At 37.6% G+C, this 25,622-nt stretch overlaps 1 protein-coding gene across 1 annotated transcript in view; it reads left to right on the top strand.

Moving 5' to 3' along the window:
- The first annotated feature begins 220 nt into the window (after positions 1-220).
- ITGB6 (integrin subunit beta 6) overlaps positions 221-25,622 on the top strand; it is an 81,203-nt gene continuing 55,801 nt past the window's right edge. Inside the window, exons 1-8 of the mRNA XM_042948931.1 lie at positions 221-280; positions 389-464; positions 1,207-1,286; positions 3,850-4,054; positions 4,909-5,155; positions 16,932-17,097; positions 18,323-18,484; positions 21,465-21,560. Of these exons, the coding sequence (XP_042804865.1) occupies positions 236-280; positions 389-464; positions 1,207-1,286; positions 3,850-4,054; positions 4,909-5,155; positions 16,932-17,097; positions 18,323-18,484; positions 21,465-21,560 (1,077 nt within the window). The 5' untranslated portion in view covers positions 221-235. The remainder of the gene's footprint in view (positions 281-388; positions 465-1,206; positions 1,287-3,849; positions 4,055-4,908; positions 5,156-16,931; positions 17,098-18,322; positions 18,485-21,464; positions 21,561-25,622) is intronic.

Below are 25,622 nucleotides of genomic sequence, written 5' to 3'. Positions count from 1 at the left end.
TGACATTTCATTGATTACTATTTCACTAAAGATATTAACTTTCTCTAGGGTGCAGAGAGACTAAGAGAATTTATACAAAAATTTCTGCTGAATGAATTTCCCCACCTTCTTGGTGATTGTACGTACACCTGCCTTCCTTATAAGGAGAACAAGGAAGTAAATCATGTTGAAGTTGCTTTTAAACACAGCTTTCCTTCTTTACCTGTCCAGGTAGCCTGTTTTCATTTCAGTCTTAATGAAAACTTTTAAATTTACATCTCAAGTTTCTTTTCAAAGCAGCGTAAGTAGTATTTAAAATTTTACACCTCAAGAAAAGAAAGACTTTAACGATGTTCAGCTTTGGTCTTGTAATGTTGAAGGTAATTCATTTTTTAATCTGTCTGCACAGCGAGAACTGAAACGAATGGGGATTGAACTGCTTTGCCTGTTCTTTCTATTTCTAGGAAGGAACGATCACGTACAAGGTAAGACCTAAGCTCTCCGATATATTGCTTTCGCGGTATGCTTGACAAACCTGTCATTTGGTTCAGAAACTAGATCTGAAGTCATTTTTTATTTGATCTGTTCATTTGCTCGTTGCCATTGAAGGAACACTAACAAATTACAGGCGGAGGCAGGGCTGTTCCCACAGCAAATGCTCCAGGCTTCAGGTAAATAAATACAAAGGTTGCGTGGGCATCTTAATGAGGAGAATTAAACAGCTTTTCTACACAATAGGGCTCCTTAATACCTTCGTGACAACCATCTTGGTAACTTTTCTAGCTATTCTATTGTACAAGGTCTTCCGCTTAAGAGTAATAATCTTGAAAAAGAAGACCTTATTTTAAGAATAAAAAAATAACACATTTAAGAGAGAAGCATTCTTTAATGGTTGCAAATAATTTCTAAAAATTAAAGTGGATGATAGTGAATGAGGCTAATAAATTGAATGATTCTAAGTTTGTGAAAGCTGAGATAGTTTTATATTTCAAGAAAAAAAAAAAAGAATGATCATTTTGGCTAAAAAGACATAAGTGTTCTCAATGTGACGGATGTAAAATATGAACTTTTTAACGAGCTGCCAAAATTTCAAGGACTGATCTTTGAAGACTAAAATTGACTTTGATGTTGTTTCATTCATGTATTTTAAGAGCCATACTTCTTTCTCGTAAGTGGAGTGACCGAAAGTGTGCTGAATCCCTTGTGTCTTGCTGGGTTTAAACACAGGTGGCTGTGCTATGGGAGGTGCAGAAACCTGTGAAGACTGCTTACTCATTGGACCTCAGTGTGCCTGGTGTTCTCAGGAGGTAAAACAAATGACTTCATCGTGTTTATAAAAACTGCAGTTATACTTCCTGCGGATTCCATCGATGATTATTCTGATAGTTTTCTGCTTTCTGTGGGGTATAGGAGCGAAACAAATCAGGAAAGAAAAATGTAAGCATTAGTAGATCACAGTGTCATTCACGTGATTACTCTCGGAAACAATTTGCGGAAGTAGTGAATGTCAAATCATTGTGAAAAATACCTAACTCGGCATCTTTTATTAACCTGATCCCTCCTCTTATTTTAAAGTCGCTTCTAACCGGTTACATGTCAAATGCCAAGGCTCTGAGTAATCAGAGATCACGGAGAGGATATTTTCTAAAGTTAAACATACATTTAACTTCAATAGCATAGTTGCACTCTGTCTAAGGATCCATTCGGAGCCACCGCCGGGTTCTAAGAGATGTCTTCCAGGTTTGGGGCAAATTTGAGTATTCAGACAGTATCCAGCTCTTCTAAAAATTAAGCTTTCATGAGCTTGGTGACTCTATACCACACTGATGACAAAGCCCGAAACAGACATTCCTTATCTGATCAAACGGAAAACTATGTAAAAGTAGTATAAGGGGGTGGGGGCACATGTAACAAGGAATCCTAAGTCACTGCCTCCTGTGACACCTTAGAGCCATCTGTAAATGATTCCTGAGCTGTCTTAACTCTTCCTGGATTTAAAACAATTCTCTACTGAATCTCACAAAAAGAATCTGAACACAAATCAAAGCATACAAACGCCAAGTTCAGCAAGAACTGAGTAGTATGCTCAAAGGGGAACAAACCTGAGTGCCTGGCTCAGGAGTAGGCTATAATTACTAAATCTCAAATTCCAAGTTGAGTGTATACCATGGAGGAAAGCCTCACAGACACAGAGCACAGACCCAGCTCACTCCCCCACTACTGTTCTGACTGATGGGACATACATACACATGTGAGGGAGTTATGCTTTTTGTAAACTCATATATCAAAAGCAGTTTTGAGAATATACAAAGAGGAAAACCCACATTTTTTTATATTGACTCTCTGAAGAAGATGGTGTTAATTTCATGCCAGAGACCCACAACGACAAATCAGTCTAACAATACGCCTACCTGTAGATTTTTGTTTAAATGTATTATTTTAGCACTCATTAAAGGGGGCTTCTTAAGTCATTCCTGAATAGCTTTACTTGTGCATGACACTTGTTAGTCACATTATTGTCAATTTTCAAAGGCAGAGTATTCTGAACACACTCTAACAGGAGAAGTAGTTACATCAGTTGAGACAACTGAAGCAAACAGTACACGAGGCTTCTGTTTAGAGTAGATTGGAAAAAAAAATAGGTTCTATGGTTAACACCACCTCTGACACTTTGGCCAACACTGTGGTTACAGGTGGTGGCAGTGATATTGTGTTGAGAAGCGTTCTGAGGCCTTGTCAAGCCACTGTTCGCCTTGGATGTAGCATGGGAAGTTACAGCGTTTGCTATGCTTAGTCTAGGGCCTCAAATATGTACCAGGCCTCACTGACAAATAATGAATTCTAAAAAATCAATTTCAGAAGAAATGTAACCTTTCTAGTTGGTGAAATAGCTAGAGTGGCTTAGAATTCGAAGAGATGAGGAAAACCCTATGAGCCTTGGTTTGCTTCTTTCCAAGCATGACAGTCCATGAGCCTCAAATTTGACGTTGCCTAGAACTTCAGTAGCTCTAGAGCAGCTGTGCTGTGGGGTAAAACAGGTAATTATCTCTCAACTCCATCTGGGTCAATGTTGCAAGGTTGTTTCTAGCCTGGAAACATCATCTCACTGCCTCCTGTTACCAAGTGGATCAGAAGGGGCCTGGGAAACTCCTGAGTCCTACACAAAAAAGTAGTCTTTTACACCATATTCTCTTTGCTTCCCTTCTCCACTTCCAAATCTTGGAGAAAAGTTCCAAAGACCTTGAACTGGAATACTTTCAGACACTGAGTTTACAGTCCCAAGACTGTAGTGAAGTCCCCAAACTTTAGTGAAGTAAGGCCTCAATAGAGGGGTAATGAATGTATCCACAAGTTAAGCCAGAACAGAGAGCTAGATGGGGAGATGTCACAATCTTTGCCCTTTCAGAACCCACAGGAAAGGCTTTCTTTGTCGTCAGATTTGATAACAGACACACGGAGAGCTAAGACGGTCCAGGAGCCTACAGGTCAATCCAAGCAGATATTTTCATGGAATGATATTAACTTTATCAACCGTTTCAAGGATCTGGTGGTCATGGCACAGAGCTTTAAAGAAGTGAGCATTAAGAACAAAATAGCAACACAAACAAATAAACAACTGGTAGGGGAATTCAACTGGGTATAATTAAAAGGAGAATCCAATTTTACTCAGAATTTCACTGGCAGAATTCTCTGGTTATTCTGCTATAACTTAATTTTAGGCCTACAATTAACATCAGGCACATGGGGATATGATATACTGAGTATGGCAAGCTGCCCAACTAGCAAAACAAGCAAAAAAAAATTTTGTCTTATAAAGAAACGGAGATTGTCTTATTTTTCTCTTTATTGTTTTTTTTTTTCTTGTTTTAGAATTTTACCCATCCATCTGGAATTGGAGAAAGGTGTGATACCCCAGCAACTCTTTTAGCTAAAGGATGTCAACTAACCTTCATCGAAAACCCTGTCTCCCAAATAGAAATACTTACAAATAAGCCTCTCAGTGTAGGCAGACAGAAAAATAGTTCTGACATTGTTCAGATTGCACCTCAAAGCTTGACTCTTAAATTGAGACCAGGTATGTTGTGATTTACACGAGCATTGGCTCATGTAGATAAATCTACCGTCACATATGGTAATACCATTATTAAGCTAATAGATCTGGTACCATGTTACATATCATGATTATTATGAGTCAGAGTTCCCATTCTTAAGGAAATAGAGAATCTCTGGCCTAATACTCTTCTTCATTCACATTGGTCACTCACACTCCAAATGCATCACTAAAATAAGCTTATCTAATAGTAAGCATTTGAATTGCTCAAATGTTGTTAGGGCCTACCTCACATTTCTTCAAGAACTGTAATGTAGCTTTAAACACCTCTTTATTTTCTTCTCCCTGGCTAAAACCACGTACAAAAAATTCAGCTTATCTTCCATCTAAATGGATGCTGGTTCTCCCAAGGAGATATAAAATATCCTAACTTTTACCTCCTTTAGTAGCTCTAAACTCACTGCTGAAAGATTTTTCATGGGCTCATTCACTTGTAAACTTGACCAGGTAGTTTATGAAATCCTCAGTATCTCCAGCAAGTTCTTATTGGTATGAAGTAGCCAGTTGGCCCAGTAAATGGCTATTCACAAGTAAGTCTCAATGTATTTTTCATCTAAACATTTATTTATTTTTGAGAGACAGAGTGAGACAGAGCACGACTGTGGGAGGGAGAGTACACAGAGAGAGGGGGGGTACATAGAATCCAAAGCAGGCTCCAGGCTCTGAGCTATCAGCACAGACCTTGATGTGGGGCTTGAACTCACGGACCGTGAGATCATGACCCCAGCTGAGGTCGGATGCCCAACCGACTGAACCACCCAGGTGCCCCAGTCTCAATGTATTTTTAAGGATTTTCTTTTCTTACATGGGCTTTGCAGGTAGTGAACAGACCCTGCAAGTGCAAGTCCGCCAGACAGAGGACTACCCAGTGGACTTGTATTACCTCATGGACCTCTCAGCCTCCATGGATGATGACCTCAACACAATCAAAGAGCTGGGCTCCCTGCTTTCCAAGGAGATGTCTAAATTAACCAGCAACTTTAGACTGGGCTTCGGCTCTTTTGTGGAAAAACCCGTCTCCCCTTTTATGAAAACAACACCAGAAGAAATCGCCAACCCTTGCAGGTAAGTAAATGATTCTCTGGCATCTTTGAACACTGATTTTCTGTAGAGATGGCCCTGCTCTGAGTGGCACTTGCCAGGAGCTTGCTAACTCCCTGGCATTTCCCTCCTGCCAGGTTGGATCTTGGCAGCTCTCTCAGTTGTCCGGGCATTTTGGAACCAAGGTGACCTCATCTTAATACCTGGTTCTGGCCTTGGGTTCTTTCAGCACCCTCACATCTGTCTTCCTGTGTAGAATCTTTTTTCAGGAGTGGCAAATTTGGCTTTGTGTTCTGCAGACAGGGGAAGTGACTCTTTCACTATAGGTTTCAATGGCCTGTGTCCATCTACAACCTCTCAGAGACCTTCTATTCCCAAAGGCCGCCTCTTTCTGAGGCTCTTTGACAGTAACCCATACTTTCTCAGAGTATTTTTCTCCATGACCATGATTTCTGCCAAAATACCAATTTATACAGTTCCCTCTGACATACTTTGGGAAATGTGGATTTCTCTTATCGCTTGGCTTTCTCTTATTATTTCCAGCCTTCTCTGCTACCCAATTCAGTAGGAAAATAAGCATTATGGACTCTATTGTAACCTGCTACTGTCAGCTATTAAAACCATGTGTTATCCAGGTGATGGTCAGGGGAAAGTTGCTTTGTGATGGCATACGTGTACAGTCAATGACACGTTCAAAATCAAATGATTCAACATCCTTCTATTAAAAAGAGCTACCATTTGCTGTGTGCCAGACACTGTGCTACAGGTTGCACACACAGGACCTCATTCAATCTTCATAATAACAGCAGTTCAAAGCAGGTTTTATCATCCTTCTACTCAGAGGAAGTAACAGAGGCTCTGAGAGGTTAGTAATTTTCCCAAGGCCACATGACTAATCAGTGATCTGTACCAAAATCTGGGTTGGTCCAAAACCAAGCCCCTTACTACTATGAATCCAGTATATATGCAACGGCTTTCCAAAAGTATATTGACTTTTAATACTTTTATACACCCAAGGCATCAATCTCTAAAAGACAAGCACCTTTATAATATCATTTAAAAACTTTTCAGTGTGGTTCCCAACTAGAATCTGACATAGACAAAGATAATTTGACCATGAAAGGAACTCATCACTGATTGTAGCTGTTAGGAATTGTGTTTGGTTGCAAGCACCAGAGATAGTAGCTTAAAAAGGGAAGGTTTTTGGTTTTTGTTTTCTTTTTCACATGAAGGGAGTCTAGAAAAAGGCAGTTCAAGGCTGGTATGGCAGCTCCACACATCAGGGATCTGGGCCTTATCTGCTTTTCGCTCTCCCATCATTGACTCTTGGATTTTAACTTCAAGGCCCAAGGAGTTTTCAGGGATGCCACTCATTACTTCTTCATTCCAGACAGTAAAGAAAGAGGAAAAGAGGGGCAGATCAATAAAAGGCACTGCCTTTCTCCCCACCTTTTATTTCGAGGTATCATTGACACGCACCAAGATGCCATACATCAGAAATGTTCAGTTTGATGAGTTTTGACAATTGAATATACCAATGTAATTACCACATAAAACATGATGTAGAACATTTCCATCACCTCAGAAAGTTTCTTTGTGCCACATTATAGTCGGTTCTATTCGCCTAGAGGTAACTGCTTTCTGATTTCCATAATTTAGATCGGTTTTGCCTATTCCTGGATTTCATATAAATGAAATAATATAGTATACACCTTTTGTTTCCGGCTTCTTTTATTCAATATAATGTTTCTGAGACTCATCCATGATTTTATGTTGATCAGTAGCTTGTTCCTTTCGGTTTTAAGTAATAGTCTGTTGTATGGATTTACTACACTTTGTTTATTCATTCTTTCATTGATGGATATTTGGATTGTTTCCCATTTTTTTGCCTATCATGAAAAATGCTGCCATGATCACTTGCCACTAAATCTTTGTGTGTATGTATGTTTTTATTCCTCTTGGATAGATACCTAGAATTGGAGTTACTAAATTGTATGATAAGTGTAGTTTTAATTTTTAAATAAACTATCAGATTGTTTTCCAAAGTAGATTTGCCATTTTGCATTTCCATCAGCAGTGTGTTCCAATCATTCCAAATCCTTGATAACACTTAGTATTGTCAGTCTTTCCAGTTTTAGCCATTCTGATAGCTATGTATATTATTGTAGTTTTGATTTGCATTCCCCTAATAACAAATGATATTGAGCATCTTTTCACGGTTTTCCTTCCATTCTCATATCTTATTTTGTGAAGTATTTTTTCAAGTTGTTTGCCCATTTTTAAAAATTAGATTCTTTTCAATATTATGTTATATAATTTCCTTGTATATCCTGGATAAAAGTTCTTTGTCAAGTATATGGATAAAAGTTCTTTGTCAAATACATGTTTTACAGATATTCCTTCCCTGTTTGTGGGTTGTATTTTTATTTTTCTAGCAATGCCTTTGGTCAAGCAAAGGTTTCTAATTTTGTGGGAGTTCCATTTTTCAATTTTTAAATTTGTGGCTAGTGTGTTTTTTTGTCCTAAAAAAAATCTTTACCTTAGCAAATATCCCAAATATTCTTCCTATTTTTCTTCTAGAAACTTTACGGTTGAAGCTCTTGCATTTAGGTCTATGACTTCAAATTAGTTTTTGTATTTAGAATGAGGAAAAGGCTTAGGTTCATCCTTTGTTTTCATGCAAATACCCAATTGCTCCAGCACTATTTGTTAAGCAAGACTTTCCTTCCCCCATTGAATTACCTTTATATCCTTGTTAATAAGTAATTGACTATATATATATATGAATGTAATTCTGGACACTCCATTCTGTTCCCCCGATCCGTTGAATACACCCATGTAACCACCAATGCCTTACAGTCTTTATAACTACAACTTTATAAAAAGTCTTAAAATCAGGAGCGTAAATTCTCCAACTTTGTTCCTCTTTTGTTTTGCTATTCTAGATCCTTTGCATTTCCACAGAAATTTTAGAATCACATTGTAGATTTCTTCAAAAAATATGCTGAGATTTTGATTGGAATTGCATTAAAATGATAAGTCAATTTAAGGAGAATGGACATCTTAAAAATACTGAATGTTCCAATCATTGCATATGACATATATTTTCATTCATTTAGGTCTTGTTTACTTTCTTTCAGCAATGGTTTGTCATTTTCAGGGTAGATATCCTATACATCCTTTTTTTGATTTATTCCTAGGGTTGTTTGTTTTTTTCTTAATTCTGTTGCTAAAGGTATTTTCTACTTGTTTGTTGATAACATATAGAAATGGAATTATTTTGCATATTCACATTGCATTCTGCAGGCTTGATAAATTTTTCTTATTGGTTCCAGTCTAGTTTTTTATAGATTTCTTAGAATTTTTTATGTATATGACCATGTCATTTATAACAACCTCTTCCTCTTCCAATACTTATGCCTCTTCTTTCTGTTTCTTGCCTTGGTGTACTGCTTAGGGTCATTAATACGATTTTAAATAGAAGTGGAGAATGATGTTACTTAACTTGCTTGTGATCTTAGGAGGGAATCTTCAATGTTTCACTATTGGTTATATTATCAGCTACTATTTTTTGTTTTGTTTTGTTTTGTTTTTATTCCTTTTATCAGATCAAGAAAGTTCTTTTCTATTCCTTATTTGGTAAATTTTTAAAAAATCATAAATGGATGATGAATTTTATTTTCTTGATTTAAGGAGTTTTGCCACAAATTTTCCCCAATTCCTTATACTTTCATCTCATTGGCCAGGACTTGTTACATAGCCATGGCTAGCTGCAAAGGAAGTGTATTGCTACCCCAAATGAAGTCAGATTTCTGGTAGTAGAGAAGAATAGCAGTTCTGGCAAGACTCAACAAAGAGCTTTCTAGAGAATAGATTTATGGTGTATATTAAATAGTAAGGTATGATTACTATTATCAATTGTTTGATTCACTTGTGAAGGGAAGTGAACTTCTAACAGCCTCCCAAAGCATTTCTGATGCTCTGGCCCTCATATATATATATTTAATAGAGAATGTTGTATTTGTTTAAAATGTGTATTTATTTATTTATTTATTTATTTATTTTTAATTTGTATTTATTTAGATCTCTGGTATGTTAAGCTTTGGTAGAAAGTCTAGTAGTGCAGTTTCATTTAGGATTACAAAGTCCAACCTCTGCCCCAGGGGCTTAGTCAAAATCATTCTTTCTGTCACAGGCCAGATAAGAGGTAGTAACATCAAGTACAATAATGACCATGGGAACCAATGAGTAAGGACTGTTACCAGAGAAAACAATTAAAATTAACAAACCAATGGCTCAGCTAAGTTGGCAGCCCATCATCTAACAATAAGACCCTGTCCTTAATCAGGTTCCTAGAAAAAAGGAAGCAGTTTGGCTTTTTATAGCTCTGACTGAATTTCATTCATTTATTCATTAATTCATTCAACAAAAATTTACTCTGCTCCAACTATGTACCAAGCCTTGTGCCAGGAATGGAGATATCTGGAAGAAAAAGACTTACACTCAGTCCTCAAAAAGCTGAAATTCTTTGAGGAGCAGGCACACAGTATTAGCATGGTCATTAAAAGCATGGGCTTTGCCATCAGCCCTGCATTAGGTTCAGATTTGTCTACTCACTTGTAACATCAACTTAAGTGAACATTTTCACCCTTAAAGCTTCAGTTTGGATTAACCATACCGATCACACAGAGTGGTTGTAAAGACTGGGTGAGGTAATGAAGCATTTGGTACTGGCCTTGACCTTGAAGTTCTCCATAAGTGGTAGTTACTACCAACATCAACAGAGTGAAGTTAGGGGGAGAGCAGAGCATTGCACAAGCTGTGGTGAATGGAGTCCCAAAGGAGAATCATCCATTTGATCTCTTGAAAGGTCAATATTTTCCAAAGGTGTTTCTTTTATTCTTATTTGCAAAATTTGCCATTAGTTAAAATTATAAATAATGAGTTATTTCCTGCAGCAGTATATTTTTTCCTTGCCTTTCACATCCCTAATTCTCCCAGTTTCTCTGTCCAGATACCACCCCCAGACATATACTCACCAAGAACTCAAATACCAAACATAATAGTCAATCCTTTGATCAATCCAAACCTCATAATTAAGGAATAAAATGTTCTTTGGTAGGAAGGCAATAAGAGGAAAGAGTGAGGAGTTCTTCAGACCTGGGTTTAAATCCTAACCTTGGACAAACAACTTACTCTCTTTTAGTAGGTCTCTTCCCATATAAATGAGGATAATAATATTCATGTCCTAGGGTAATCATGACAATTGAATGAGGTCAGAATATAACAAACATTCAAAACAAGTATTAATTTTCTTTCTCTCATCCATACTTAGTATTTCTAGTTATTTTTAAGTAGAGTCCTCACAATTTTACGCCTCAGGACTTTCTTATATTTTCAAAAATTAAGACCCCATAAAGCTTTAGTTATGTGGGTTGTATCTATCAAAATTCAGCATCTTAGAAAATAAAACTGAGAAATTTTTTAAATGATTATTTATTGATTCATTTCATAATTCCAGTAAGAAACATGCCATACAGTATTATAAAATCACATCTTTATAAAAAAAATTATATTTTTCATAACAAGACGAAAATCAGCAAGAAGAGTGGCACCGTTTCACATTTTAACAAACCTCTTAAAATATCTGGTTTGATAGAAAACAACTGGATTCTCATGTCTTCTTCAGCATTTAATCTGTTGCAATATTTTGTTTTGGTTGAATTCCATGAAGAAAGTCAAATCTCGCATAGATTTATAGTTGGAAAAGAGAGAAGCATTTAATAGCTTTTTACAATGTCTGTGGACATTCTTCTTTGATACTACATTCAAACTAGACAAGAGGTAAAAGTTAGTTTCAAGTGGAGTCTGAAACAGTATCAACGAACTTTGGGTAAAGCCATTGTTGTGTCTTGCACTTTGAATGGCTGTTTTACCCATGTATGTGATTTTGTAATATACTTTGGTAATTTGGAAAATATTTCTTCAGTGAATTATGTAGATCTTCCAAGTTTCCTAACACAGTATTGAAAAAAGTCACATTTGTTAATATCACCACAAATCTCATCAGAGAAGTCTTCAAGTCCTGAGAAGCTATTAATCTCATGGGTAGCAGATTAAAATTTTCCAGAATTCTAATTTTCTAGTTACCTCAAATTTTATCATTGGCAACAAATACTGACAGCTGTTTTCCTTGAAGGACAGGTTTTCCTCATGTTTAAGAACGTATCTGCCGCATACCCAAGTTGGAATAATAGTTTGGCTGGCACACATTCTTTCAGGTAAAAATCTTCTATAAAAAAAGGGCCAGTTGAGTTCAAACAACTGCAGAAGTTTTTTGTCACTGTGAACATTGTGCTTCCGTGTGCCGCAGAAATGTTGTATGCATATGTCCCATGTGGTTACACAGAAACACTTCATTTATTATTTATTATTTTTTTTATTTTTTAAGTAGGCTCCATACCTAACGTGGGACTCAAACTGATGACCCCGAGATCAAGAGTCGCATGCTCTACAAACTGAGCCAGGCAGGTGCCCCAGAAATACATTTTTTTAAAAAACACGTATTCAAGGGTGTAGACTTAATAAAATGAGTAACTTTTACTGCTTTATCAAAGATAACCAAGTAAAACTAGCAACTTTATTATGATGATAAATGCTTGCCAGTAAAAATCATAAGAACCACTACTAGCCAGGTTTGAGCCATTGCCTTGATCTCCAGCACCAGCTGTTTTACTCACCACTGCTTTTGCAGCATCAGTGCAAATGTCAACACAGTGAAAAAGACAAATAACATCTTTTATTATTATCAGAAAATAGTTCGACCCGATGGCCTCTCTGAAAATGTCTCAGGGACCTATGTGGGTCTGTGCACCACACTTTTAAAACCTGTTTAATCTAATCTCTAATGCTTTTAGGAGTAGTTTCTTTCTTTATCTTCTTTGGATATACGGTCACTAAAAAATTTTATTACACCATGTAAAGAATGCTGAAGTGGCTTACAGTTTTTAAAGAAGTTTTCCTTATGCTATTGTTTAAGATACACTAACAAAAATGTATTTTCCCCATTTTCATATTTGTAGATAGGTTGTAATATGCATTTTAAAATATTTAATAGCACAAAGGTCAAATTTTCTCCCTCTATCAAACATTTTGAGAGATTTCTTTTTTAACATCATTCCACATGTGCTATGTTTTGTTTTGTGGGTTTTTTTAATATGATGCCAACAATGAGGTATTCACTATAGTTTTGCAAAAGAGGAAGTAGAACCATGAAATGCTTAGATTTCTTACATGTACACACACACAAACACATATGAGTGTACAGAACAGTTTCTTATTGCAAAGGCAATAACTAGCCCATGTGAGAATACAGACAAAAAGAGGAAAATGGAAATTATTTCTAATCCCACTCAAAATGATGGTGTTAGCTATTTGGTATGTATCATTGTAATCTTAGTTTGTGTACATTTATTTAAAAGTCTAACAAAAAATGTAGATAGTATTTTTGTATATTGTGTTTCACAATTATTCTGCAGTTTATTTTTTTAATTTATTTATTTTGAAAGAGAGAGAGCACAAGCGGGGGGCAGGGGGGAGAGCAGAGAGAGAGAGGGAGAGAGAGAATCTCAAGCAGGCTTGCTGCTATCAGCAGAGAGTCGGATGCAGGACTTGATCTCACCAACTGTGAGATAACAACCTGAGCCGAAATTAAGTCAGATGCTTAACCAACTTAGCCGGCCAGGTGCCCTTATTCTTCGTTTTAAATGAAAATCTATTGTTATCTAGGGACTCAAAATAAAATTATTTGCTAATGAGTACCTACTTCCTTCAATTGCTATGCCAAGAAAATAACAGCCCAATATGAGCATTTGTTAGAGGAAAGACTCTGACCAAAACAGGGGGAGTCTCTTAATCAAAATTTCCTGGCATGAGCCAAGCCTGACATTCTGCTTTGCTTTAGCTACCTCGGTCTCCCAGCAAGCATGTGTGTTTACTGAATTAAACTAGAATTTCATTCCATTTTCCAAAAGCATAGCATTCTAGTAAGATCTGCCTAGCAATTCTTACCAACAAAGATGTACATTTCTTACAAAAAGATAGGAATGCTAGTTTCTTTGGTTTCAGAAGATGTTCAAATGTCACTTTTGTACAGTATGAGCAAGCAGCCCCAAATAAAAGATTAAACTAACAATTTTCAAGAATACTTAGTTCATAGGGACAGTGGTACACCTCACATAGTTGCATACTTTTTATCTCATGTAACCTCCACAAGAACTTCGTCAAGTAGGTACACCAGTCTCATTTTACAGATGAAGATACTGAGGCCCAGCAATGTGAAGTAACTTGCCCAACGATAGATCACCTCTCAGTCTTTGTATTCTAAATCAAATGCATTTTCTTCCAACACACAACTACGTTAAATGCTATTGGAGCAATTGGAACAAATGATAAATTATTGTCATTTCATAGGTAACGATTTGAAAAAAAAAAATTAAACATCTTCCTCATATAACTCTTTAAAATACATCTCATATTTGAAGGTTGAAAACAAACCTGACTACATAAAGTTTTAAGGTATATATCCAAAAACAGCATACACAAAATTAAAATACAAACCACAAAGGCAAAAGGTTAATATTTTTAAGGGAAATGGTTCTTAAAATTTAGTTAGAAAATAAAAAAAATACCCCAATAAGAAAATGAGCAAAGGATGTAAGCTGGCAATTGGCAAAAGAAGAAATACAAACTGTCCATAAATATGAACAAGTGCTCAGTCTTAGCAGCAATAAAATAGAAATTAAACCTTAAATTAAGATGCCATTTTTAACTGATCAACTGGTATATTTTTGTTTTGTTTTGCTTTGTTTTGTTTTGTTTATAATGATGTAACTGATACAAACTTTTTGGAAAGACATTTGCTAGTATGGATTGAAAAGTAACCCAGCAATTTCTCTGGAGTCAATTCTCAGCAGAGATACAGCAGAGCCTGCAAAGGTGTATGCGAAAGGATCACAACATTACCTAATTATGGAAAGATTTATGAAACAAAATTTTATTAACAGATTAGCAAATAAACTGTGATATATCTCATAACTTAACATTTATGTTTTTATTTTCTTCTTTATACTTTTATATTAACTCAAATTTTCTTCAGTGAACCTGTATTAATATTTGATCAGTAAAAAACATACAATTCTTGAGATGCCATTGGCCAAATCTGTGATCTGTTGTCAAGTCTGTGCTAGACTTTGTGTAAAAGTGATTTAGGTAAAAAAAATCACATTAAGGTTTAGCAAGCACTTAACCGAAAAGCTCATTGTGCTGTGTTCTTTGCATAGTTTAGCTCATTCAAGCCTTACAACAATCTTACTAAGTAGATACTATCTGTGGTCAGCACTTCAGAGCTTCAATGAAAGCTGATGCAAGATATTGAAAATAAGAGAAAACGATTGCCTTCTGAGAATTAAAGTGAAATATAATGAGTCAGAAAGAAAATCAGAAAGTTCCCTGTAAACTGTAGGCTGGCTTCCTGGGCCCACCAGACCAGGTATCTCAACAGAGCTGAAAGAATGAACAGGCCTGTAGGTTTGCTCATGGGAGGTTAGGGAATGTGAAGAAAGAGCGGTTCCAGAGGCAAGTATGGTCCACATGCACCCAAGAGCCTTAACCAAGGCCCTTCCAGAGTTTCTAGTCCCGTTGGCTATCAGAACGTCCTAAACTTTGTTAGCTGAGGAAGCCAACCACAGGTGAGGGAGGAGCCAGATATGACCAAGAGCATCCATTCTGGAGATGGCTGTCTTAGGACATCTCAGACTGCTGGGGTCATCCAACTCCCCTTGTTCTAAAGCATGAGGACATATTGGATTATGATCTGCTTTCCATTAAAGTCTACTGACAGGGAAAAAAAAAATTGCTACCTTTGCAGATACTAGCATTTTGGTCCCAGCAGAGCCCCATCTCTCAGTGTGAGTGCATCCACAATCATTCTGATTTGTATAGTTGATTCTCATTACTCATGGGAGTCTTGCTCTATAAAGTATCCTCAAATACTTACTTAGCTAATGCTAAATCATTGCTCCTAGAAAAAATACAGGATTAGGCTCATGCAAGCCTCTGGACTTTTTTTTTTTTTTTTCCAACTGATCAATACATAACTTTATTTTCTGTGTCTTTCTGTTTAAAGACACCTTATTTAATATATATTGTTGATTCATTAGCTTTGCACTCACAACCAACAACACTATAACTCATGCCAGAACAAACTTATCTAACACACATATTTCCTCTATAAGGCACATCACAGCCTTCTTGCACTTAGGAACACTACACAACACTTCAGCACTACTCTGCAGGACCATTCTAAACAGCAAGATCATCAACAAAAAGCACACAAATGAAAAAAAAAAAAGAAGGAAAAGGAAACCAAATAGATGACAAAAAGGACACTTGTTTACAGTATGAGAGGTGAAGTAAGAACACAGAGCCTTGTTTGACCTCAGCTGGGAACATGTGAATCAGGTGACTCAAATTTTTTTCCCTTCTATGTGTGTATATAAATGACTCAGAATGTACTAAAAGTATTGATTTGGGGGCTACAAATAAATTTTAGTAAGTAGGTGAATTCGCAGATATGGATTCTGTGAATAAAGAAGACTGACTCAGGCAAATGAACTTGGTGAACAGGACCCTGACCCTGAAGAATGCTCCAGTTCTTTGTGTGCCAGTGACACACAAAGTTTTGGCTACTGAACCAAAAAACTATTCTCACAAGAATCAACCAGCTCTCCCCAGGTAGCATAGCACAACCTCACTGTGGACTACTCTCTTTTGTTTCCATACTTCTATACAAGTGTTTCTCAAACATCAGAATGCGTCAGGAAGATATGAATGCATCACTGAGCCCACTCCTCACATATCTCACTCAGTAGGTCTGGAATAGGATCCCAGATTTTGCATTTATAACAAGTTCCCATGTGATGCTCATGCTGCTGGTTCAAGGACCATCCTTTGAAAGCCTCTGCTGTATACTATTATCTCCATTTTACAAATGAAAACCCAAATCTCATAAGGGTTGAGTAACTTGTCCAAGGTCTTACTAACTGGTTTTTAGAATAAGATGTGGCTGAGTTCATGATCAACTTTTTCTGTTGAACTGCAATATCTTTGGGGCAGATCTCCTCTTAACATGGCATTTCTCCCATGTGTCAACTATTTTAAGTGGTAGATTTATTCCTAGCCAGGTACGCAACAGTCTGTTCAGTCATAACAGAATCAAGCTAGAGAACCAAGAGTCCTGCGCTGACTTTCGGGCCCTTGGCAGGTAGGGTTGGGAGTACAGGAAGGAGCAGAGAAGAAAGAAGACAGGTATCTCTCAGTCTTGCTATAGGGTGACTCATACTTGATAATAGCTTAAGCTAGCAGAATACAAAGGAGTTGTTGTCATCACGCAAGCTTAATGGTAGATTTTGGTTGAGAAGCACTGGAAGGTAGTGATTACACACACACGCACACACACACAAACAGAGGAGTGGGGAGTCTGACCTGATTATCTGTTATCTGAGCTTGAATCAGAGTAAAATACACAGTAAGCTCTAAGTGCAAGCTAATAGGGTCAGTTTGGAAGGGGTAGGTGGGAGATCATGAACAACCTTAACGGGAAATTCATAATCAAGTTACAGAGTCAGGTACTTGAGGAAAATTCATCTTGATTTAAGATGAAGTTGCTAGGCTGCTAGATCCATTAATTGTGTGCTGTATCATATTTCACCAAGAACATTTTCACATCTTACTTTTGCAGTAGTATTCCATACTTCTGCTTACCTACATTTGGATTCAAGCACATTCTGCCATTAACAAATGATGCTGAAAGATTCAATGAAATTGTGAAGAATCAGAAAATTTCTGCTAATATTGACACACCAGAAGGTGGATTTGATGCAATTATGCAAGCTGCTGTGTGTAAGGTATGCTGAGGGGTAACCCAAATTGCATCTCTTATTAGCAAATCTATTCTGAAAAGCTTAGCCATCTTTCCCTTAACTGCCATATTTCTATGTTTCTTAAAGCAAAAAATTTCCAAAAATTTTTAATTTATTAGTGTTGAAATGGACACTTTTTTTATGCCTGATATTCAAATAATCTAATAAAATTATAGTAGTGTTGGGAAAAATTGGTTAAAACAATAGTCAGGTATGATCAATTTTCAAAGATCAAGATCAGATTTGTTCTTGAATAAACCATGGTAAAAATAAAAATCACAGGCAGAAATTAATGAAAAATAAAAATGCCCTAATCAGTATAAAGTTCTACATAAGATTAGATATCTATTGTTTTGAGCCAACAATATAAGTACCAGAAGCTACACTGTCCCTACAACAATGCAGGGGCATTGCCCCTCCTTGACAATCAGACAGGTATCCAAGGGAATGATTCCCCTGTCCAGATGACAGGTCTTCCTGGAAAATACCAAGAAACAGACAGGGCTGAAGGTTCTGGAAGGTGGAGGAGCCAAGGTATTAAGGGAAAAAGGGAAAAGGGGCCAGGTGGGATGGCACTGCCAGTATGAGCTTTTGTCCCGCTAGTTCCTGGAATAATATCAATTAAAGGGGGGAGCTCTGCTAAGAAACAGACAACAGATCATCCTAAAAAGCCATATGCTAGGGATTGATTTTGAAAAAAAAATTCTTTTATTTGTGTTACATTTATAATTTTTGGATGGTATCAGTAGAAAAAGAAAAATGTGCCTAAACGTTGGGTGACATTTTAATAAAACAGGCAGACTTTAAGTCCACTGTGTATTGCATTCTTACTAGTTTTGCTTAGACTTGGGTTTGGAATGATCTATGACCTCTCTCATTCCCTCTCCTCATTTTTCTGGTAAATTGAAAGCTGGACAGTAAAAATAATTAACTATGTAAAAGTCAAGATCAACTGGATAGTGATTATAGTGGAACAGTTTTTTCTGAAGCATAAATCATATAAAAGTGTTATCCAAGAAAAATCAAATGCCATAGAGTTTCATATTTTTAATTCATTAATAGTATCAACTCAGAAGAGATGAAAAGGGCCAAAATAGATGGATTAGGATTATAGTTTTTATGATCTTAATGTGTCCAATCATAATTGATCCACTCTCAATAAATGCCTGCCTCTATCCCGTACAACCCAAATATTTCTCTCTCACTGTAGGAAAAAATTGGCTGGCGGAATGACTCCCTCCATCTCCTGGTCTTTGTGAGTGATGCTGATTCTCATTTTGGAATGGACAGCAAACTGGCAGGCATCGTCATTCCTAACGATGGGCTCTGTCACTTGGACAACAAAAATGAATACTCCATGTCAACTGTTTTGGTGTGTAACCTGCATTCTTCACTGTTTTCAGGGCTTCAAGTAGGCAAATGAAGTAACAATTGCTGCAGTACCCAGCAGAATAACCCACATTTGGTGAAAACCATACATTTTCTGATTTGAGATTAACAAATTGCCCTTAGAGCTTCCGACAGGAGCACAGGTGGATGGTGGGGATATGTGAGAAGTCTGGGTCTGCTCTCAACGACAGCCCCAGAAAGGGGGTCTTAGGCCAAAATAACAATCACCTAGGAATTTCAGTGAATGATGGTCCCAGAGTCATGCCCCCTAAATAATGCCATGCTTTTGTGCACCATTATGCTCCACGGGGAACAACTAGTCAAGTACTGCTTGGCTGGTGCTTATTCACATTTGGCTTTTTTTTGTGATTTAAAAAATGCTGGTAACATTCAAAGAAAAAAAAGCTCTTGACTTTTGTAAAACAAGGTAAAATTTTCAGAGCTCTTTGACATATATGATTGTATTTGATCCTCACCGGAACCCTATGTATCTGCTTTCCTTGTTTGGACCATGAGGCTCTCAAGGACATGTTCTTCCCTCTGTCTGGAATGCTCTTCCCTTGTAGGCTGCTGAGAGACTCTTAATTATCTTTTAAAACCCAACTTAATTATGACTGCTCCCAGAGAGTGCTCTTTGCCCTCTGCTGGGCCCCAAAATGATCATCCCTCCCCTCACTCTTAATACGTAGATGTCTCCTTACCCATCTCCATGCACAAATGTGTTTGCTCATATTTGTCAGTCTTTAATATGTGTTCCTCGGGGCCAGGACTGGTGTTTTATCTCTATTTCCTGACAGCACAGTGCCTGGAACAAAATGGGTGTTGACTATGTATGAAATAAAATTGAATTATGAAGCAGCAACCTGGGAAGATCACATTGTCCCTACTTAACACTTGGGAAAATATGGTATAGAGAATTCGAGTGACTTCTTAAAATGACAGTGCTATAGAAATATATATAAGGGAGAGGGAGAGAGAGAGAGAGAGAGAGAGGGAAAGAACCTAGAATTCTAATATCAGATTGGAAAAACTATTCCTGAAAAAAAGAATTGAATGAGATAATATATATTATAAATATTATTTATAATACATATATTAGTTTTAATATATATAATATATATTAGTTAAAAAAAAAAACAAATGATTCATAAATTACCTGCTACCATTCCTTGACTTAAATTTCTAAATTTCAACATGAGTGTTTCCCCCTATTGACCAATAGTAGTCCTCAAACTTATATATTCTTTTATCATGTAAGTTGCCTTTCCACATTATAATATCCATGAGAGTAGCCACATTTTTGTGTTTTAGCCTTTGAGGGCCAAGGAAATGTGAGGCATGGATCTCTTTTTTATTACTTTTTCTTGCAATTATTCAAATGCCCCATTAATAGACATCTCTGAAAAAGCAGGATCTTAGAAGCAAGCACTACTTGTTGCTTGGTATGACCTTCCCATCTAATAAAAGTTCAATTTACTTTCACTCAGTAAGTTGGTGCAAATGCACAGAAGTTGTGGATTATTTCCATGTCTGCCTACAGCATAGTTCCCTGGGTCCTTTGAACACTTCCTATGTACTCAGTGCTGAGCCAGGCTCTAAGGGCCACAAAATAATAGGACACGGTCCCTGGCCTTGAGGAACTTACAATATAACTGTGGAAATTAAACCAACTGATTTAGGCCAAATAGAAAACCACATTTGCCCGTCTATGAAGGGCTTCACAGTGTGATCCTTGCAAAACATGCACATCAGTAGAAAGTGTGAGAATGTGGAGATAGGAAGGCCCAGCGATGGAGGAATTTAGGCTTGAAGGTCAGGGATTTTTGGTGTTTGGGCTATTGAAAAGCAGGGGACACTGAAAATGTCAGACAGACCCCGGAAGATTTATGTTATCTGGATATCTACTAATAAAAATCCAAATCGGATGGCAAGCCCATTTTACCCAGCCAGATACGCAGCTGGATCATTTACCGGAGTATTTTAGACAAAACTATAGTTTTCCTGGAATTTGAATCTTGTGCCTAAAGAAGATATCAGGCAGAATTAGTCCCAGAGTGCTGAGAATATGTGAACACAACACATCAGTGTACGAGAGGGCTTACTTGTCAGTGTTGCTCTGCTTTGGCTGCCTTCATGATCAACATCATCTTAGCCTCATTGTTTGCAGGCTACTCTTTCATTTGAGTTTCCTGTTTGTACATTATCCACGTTTGGATTCGTACAACAGCCAAGTGTGCTGCACGTTTTTTAACCTTGGAAAGTAGAGGCCATGTTCAAATTTGATCATTTATGCCTTTCTTGTTTTTTAAAGAGCTCGTATCACTTGGGCATGAATGTGTCAATGAAAAAGAAATACAATGTGTTTTCAGTTGTCCTGTAAAAACGTCGCAGGATCCCCTAAAATTGATTAGTGACATCAGAAAGCCAGTAAAACCAAATCCAAAACTGGTGCAGGAACGTCTCAAATCAGATGCACCTAGGAACCCTAGTGTGTCATTTCTCGGCAGGCTGTCCCTTCCTCCCGCCTCATCCAATTCCAGTAGGAGTGTCCGAGCTACCTGAGTCACCGCAGTCACATCCGTCATGTCCACTGCTCCTCCCCCAGCTCTAACATTCTCTACAGCTTGAGCCTGTTGGCAAGCGGCGCTTAGAAGAACCGTGTCTCTACCCTGGAAAATACGACACACTATAATTCTTTAAGTAAATTCCAAGTGCTCTCCTTAGAAGTGACTGAGCATAATATATCACATTGCCAGGCACTGACTCTCTGGAATTAATTCGATTTGCAAGATTTAGGAAACAATTATTAAACCAATTGAGTGACTGATGCTAATTGTGTATTTGTTTACTTAGAACCAAACTGAAATGCCAAACTCAGTATGATAACTTTGAAAGAAATACTCCTTTCTTTATTTTACACTCTTGTGTTAAGATGACATTTAAAATCTATATGTCAATTTTAGGAATATCCAACAATTGGACAACTCATTGATAAACTGGTGCAAAATAACGTGTTATTAATCTTTGCTGTAACCCAAGAACAAGTTCATTTATATGAGGTAAGCAAACATAATTTGGGGAATTCCTTCAGGGAAAGTATTGGACGTGGAACTTTAGCATGAACTCAGAGTTCAATGCATGGGTTGCTATCAGAAAATCATTAACATGTGACAGATATGCTGGACACTTGGTAAAGTTACTGTTTGCAATTTAAATTACAAATCCAGGGGTGCTGTGGAGAGTGGGGGAGAGATCTGGTGGGGCAGGGAAGAAAGAATTAAGGAATGACTAGGTGAGTTGTAAGAGAGCACCAGGGAACATGGGAGCACCTACTTAACAGAAAGTCTGTCTTCCCTTGGACTGTTTCATGTGACAAGGAGGGAGTTAACAGAGCAAGGGAGCAGAATTGACTTGAAACTTCCAGACACCTATAAATCAAGGCATAGAAAATATACAAGTAGCGATACAATTCAAACCATTGAGAAGTAAGTAAGGTAAAAGAGAAAAGCTTGTTAAATTGGGCCACAAATATATTTTCTCCCTCATAGTAGCTGGGTTTGCAGTTTAAGTTTTTGGATGGAAACACCAGACGCAGAAAGGAAACTGTTTCATTAGATGTGCTAGTGTTTGTAAACCACTGCATACACTGTAAAATGCATATGTAAACACAAAAGATTTCCGTGGGTTTATTCCAGCCTAAAAAACAATATGTCAGAATACCATGTATCAGGATGCTAGCAAATGATTTATTCCTATTGGGCAGTTTCACAGAGAAGTAAGGAATCTCTAGCCTGGACCTGAGAAAATGTAGAGAAACTAGGTGTACATTAAATTGTCTGTGCCTTCTATGCAGAAGCTTTAAATACTCCTAAGTTCAGAGTCCGATCTCCCATTCCTTTTTAAAGGACCTCTTAACTCTCTTGGTGACTTTACAGGGCTCGGGAAACTCTGACATTATTTCACAGAAGGCTTTGATTAAATGCCCACTCACTGCTAAGGACAGTACAGCCCATGAACTTGCATCAGGTTCTATAGAAAGGATCCAGGAGGAGATCCTATCTTGCATTTTTAATGAGAGGAGGGTATTGTACTCCAGGTGAGATTGCCTTCTGCTGAAAACCAAAAAAGTGCTTTCAATCAAGCTGCATACTCAAGGCCTTTGTTCTACTTAGAGACCATGTGGGTTCACCTGATCTGGGCATTTTTTTAAGGCTCTTTAGTATGTGATACTTGTTTCCAGTGGTTTTAAGTAGTAGAGTTGCGGTTAAGATTAAAAAAAAAAAAATACCCCAAATACAATAGTGAGTCTATTCTGCCTTTGATCCTTAAGGGTAGAGCGAGAGGACCCTGGGGGTCACAACACCTCCTCCACAGCCTGGTCCTGTTTAGAAGGGGGAAGGGGAGTTGCACAGAACTTTTCTTAAAAGGGGAGTCAGAGAAATACAACGGATGATCATGAACATAGTCATCCATAACTCACTTCAGTAATAGTCTTTAAGACTCACAACTCATTTACACGCCTCCTCAAAACTGCTACCAAAAGACAGAAGAAGATGAAAAATAACCACGTGGCAAAACAGAATCTGTCAGATTTAAGTTAGTTGGGCCGACGGTTCCCCCGTTGCAAAGGAAATGATCATTTCCAAGGAAAACACCAGATTAGAGCCTGGCTCTCATTTAACAGCAGGACATTTATTTTGCCTGCCTCCTAATCTCATTATGAGGCGAATTTATGTTCTGTCATGATCTGTGGTCTTTACCATCCAGGCTCCACTAAATTCAAAGGGACATTGTCAGGGAGCCATGCAGCAGACCAGGGCAGAAGCCCACTCTCCGACTCTGATGCTTTCTTTCATCATTTTATCTCTATTTTGATGTATTCATCATTCCATCTGCATTAGTCGGGGCAGGCGGCAGTCTGGCCTAAAAATAATGACAGCGACATTGCACTTCCCTGAAGGCTTCACACAGCATGAAAATGCTGATCTCTTGTTTTATTGATAATGAAAACTGAAAATAAACCAATAATGGCTTGTGTTGCCTTTCCATTTAAATCTCTTAGAAGGAGCCCAATATGAGGTGGAGCCCTGCACAACCCGATGTTTGGATAGCTGTGATAGAAGGGATATAACTACTAAAGAATCACTGAAAAAATAAAACCAGTGATAGGATAAATACGTGGTTAGATCTAATGGAAATTCCAAAAGGCAATTTGCTTGCCCCAGTTCTGTGTTAAGCATAGCTATGTGCATACACTCTGGGCACAGGATGGCTCCGATTCAATGGTGGCCCATCTTGTAGCAAATATGATTTATGTTGCCCATTCATGGAATGCAGGAAAAAAATTACAGGTTTTTGTTTTGTAATTTTGGGAAGATGCTCCGGACTGTCCAGATGTGCAGTGTTGCTGTGCTTTGTGGTAACAAAGAAGAACAAACAATGGAAAGGATAAAGTAAGCAGTTTTGCCTTCAGTTCAATATGACTGCAGAGTGCACCCCAGACTCCAGCAAAAGGATGATTTTGAACAAACTTATTATTATGAATAGTTGCCTGTTTGTCCAATTATAGGGTTCAAAAGATAATGATAGATAATAGACTGAGCAGTAGGTAGCATATTACATTCTAGTGGTAAATACCATTTTGAATCAGGATTCAATTACCCAAGCTTAAAAAAAATTTTTAGCTCCTCTATTGTTTTCAAATGTTTACTCTTAATTTACATTAAGATAGCATCAGGCTACTAAAGCCCAATTGTCTAATTTGACTAGTCTTTCCTTCCTAGTGAGATATTGATATAAAAAGCAATTAAATTAGCATTCTTAACTACATTGTCAAATCATGTTATTAATCACCTGGAATTATTTACAAGACTTTAAGATATTCTAATCTTTCAAAATGTTCACATCTGGCTGGAAAAGATGAGTTTTGTTAAGTTGATAATGATAATTATTATATAACCTAGTATTTACAATGAAATGTTGAAACATTAGAAAGCAAACAAGACATATTAGTAATAGACACGTCCACTTTAGTTGCTAACATTTATGACTGCTGATTGATGTCCCTATTGTTAATAGGACAGAGTGATATATCTAAAGTATAGGGACAGGACACCCATGCAGGGTTTTGTTTGTTTGCTTGTTTGTTTGTTTTTTGAGAGAGACAGAGTCCAAGCAGGAGAGAGGCAGAGAGAGAGGGAGACAAAGAATCTGAAGCAGGCTCCAGTCTCTGAGCCGTTCGCACAGAGCATGAAACAGGGCTGGAACCCAGGAACTGTGAGATATGACCTGAGCCGAAGTCTGCTGCTTAAGGGACTGAGCCACCCAGGAGCCCCACCCATGCAGGTTTTAATACCACCAAAGGGCCCTTCCCTCTGGAAGTGAAAAGCCCTCAATTATCACCTCTTTGAGGAGAATGGTGGGTTTTGCTCATCTTTCTGTTTAGGCTATTTCTCAATACACAATAGATTTTCATCTTTAGTCAATTTGGGTCAAAGTTTCTAAATAGTAATTTGGAATTTTGTGTGACAAATACCTGTGGAAGTTGAGGGAGCCCATGTATAAGAGCAGGTGGGGGTCTGCCTGACCCAGAGCTACAGTCATTTGCAGCCATCTCTTTGCCCTTGGACCCAGATGGCACCAGGGGAAAGGAACACTGCCATCACTCCTGGGACCAACCCGTTGGATAAGTTCAAGAGCCTTCTCGCTAAGCCACAAAAGGAAAACCCCTGAGCAGTTACCCCTATTTGCTGGTCATTGTTATCTAAGAACCAGCATAAAGTATAGCCACAACATGCTAAGAGCTTGTGTGGCTTGTGAATATAACCTATCGTATGCAAGTTTCAATTTTTTAAGATCAATAACCCAGTTTTTATATCACCCCTTCTTTCCTTTTTTGCTTATCTTTTGAGCTTTTCACTGCAGCAAGAGAGTTGAAAGGAGGCAGAGAATTAAAGAGGGAGATAAAACAAAAATTGAGCCCTTTTGCTCTGTGATATCCTGTTCTATTATTGTTTTGTTTTATAATGTTCACTATTGGAAAAGATCAAAACGATTTTGCTCTGATGAAAATCCCTTTTTCTCTGGCCTCAGTTTTGACAAAATAAAAGGACTGAACTGGA

This window comes from Panthera leo, chromosome C1 (genome assembly GCF_018350215.1).
Source record: "Panthera leo isolate Ple1 chromosome C1, P.leo_Ple1_pat1.1, whole genome shotgun sequence".
NCBI lineage: Eukaryota > Metazoa > Chordata > Mammalia > Carnivora > Felidae > Panthera > Panthera leo.
This window is presented reverse-complemented; position numbering and strand designations above follow the sequence as displayed.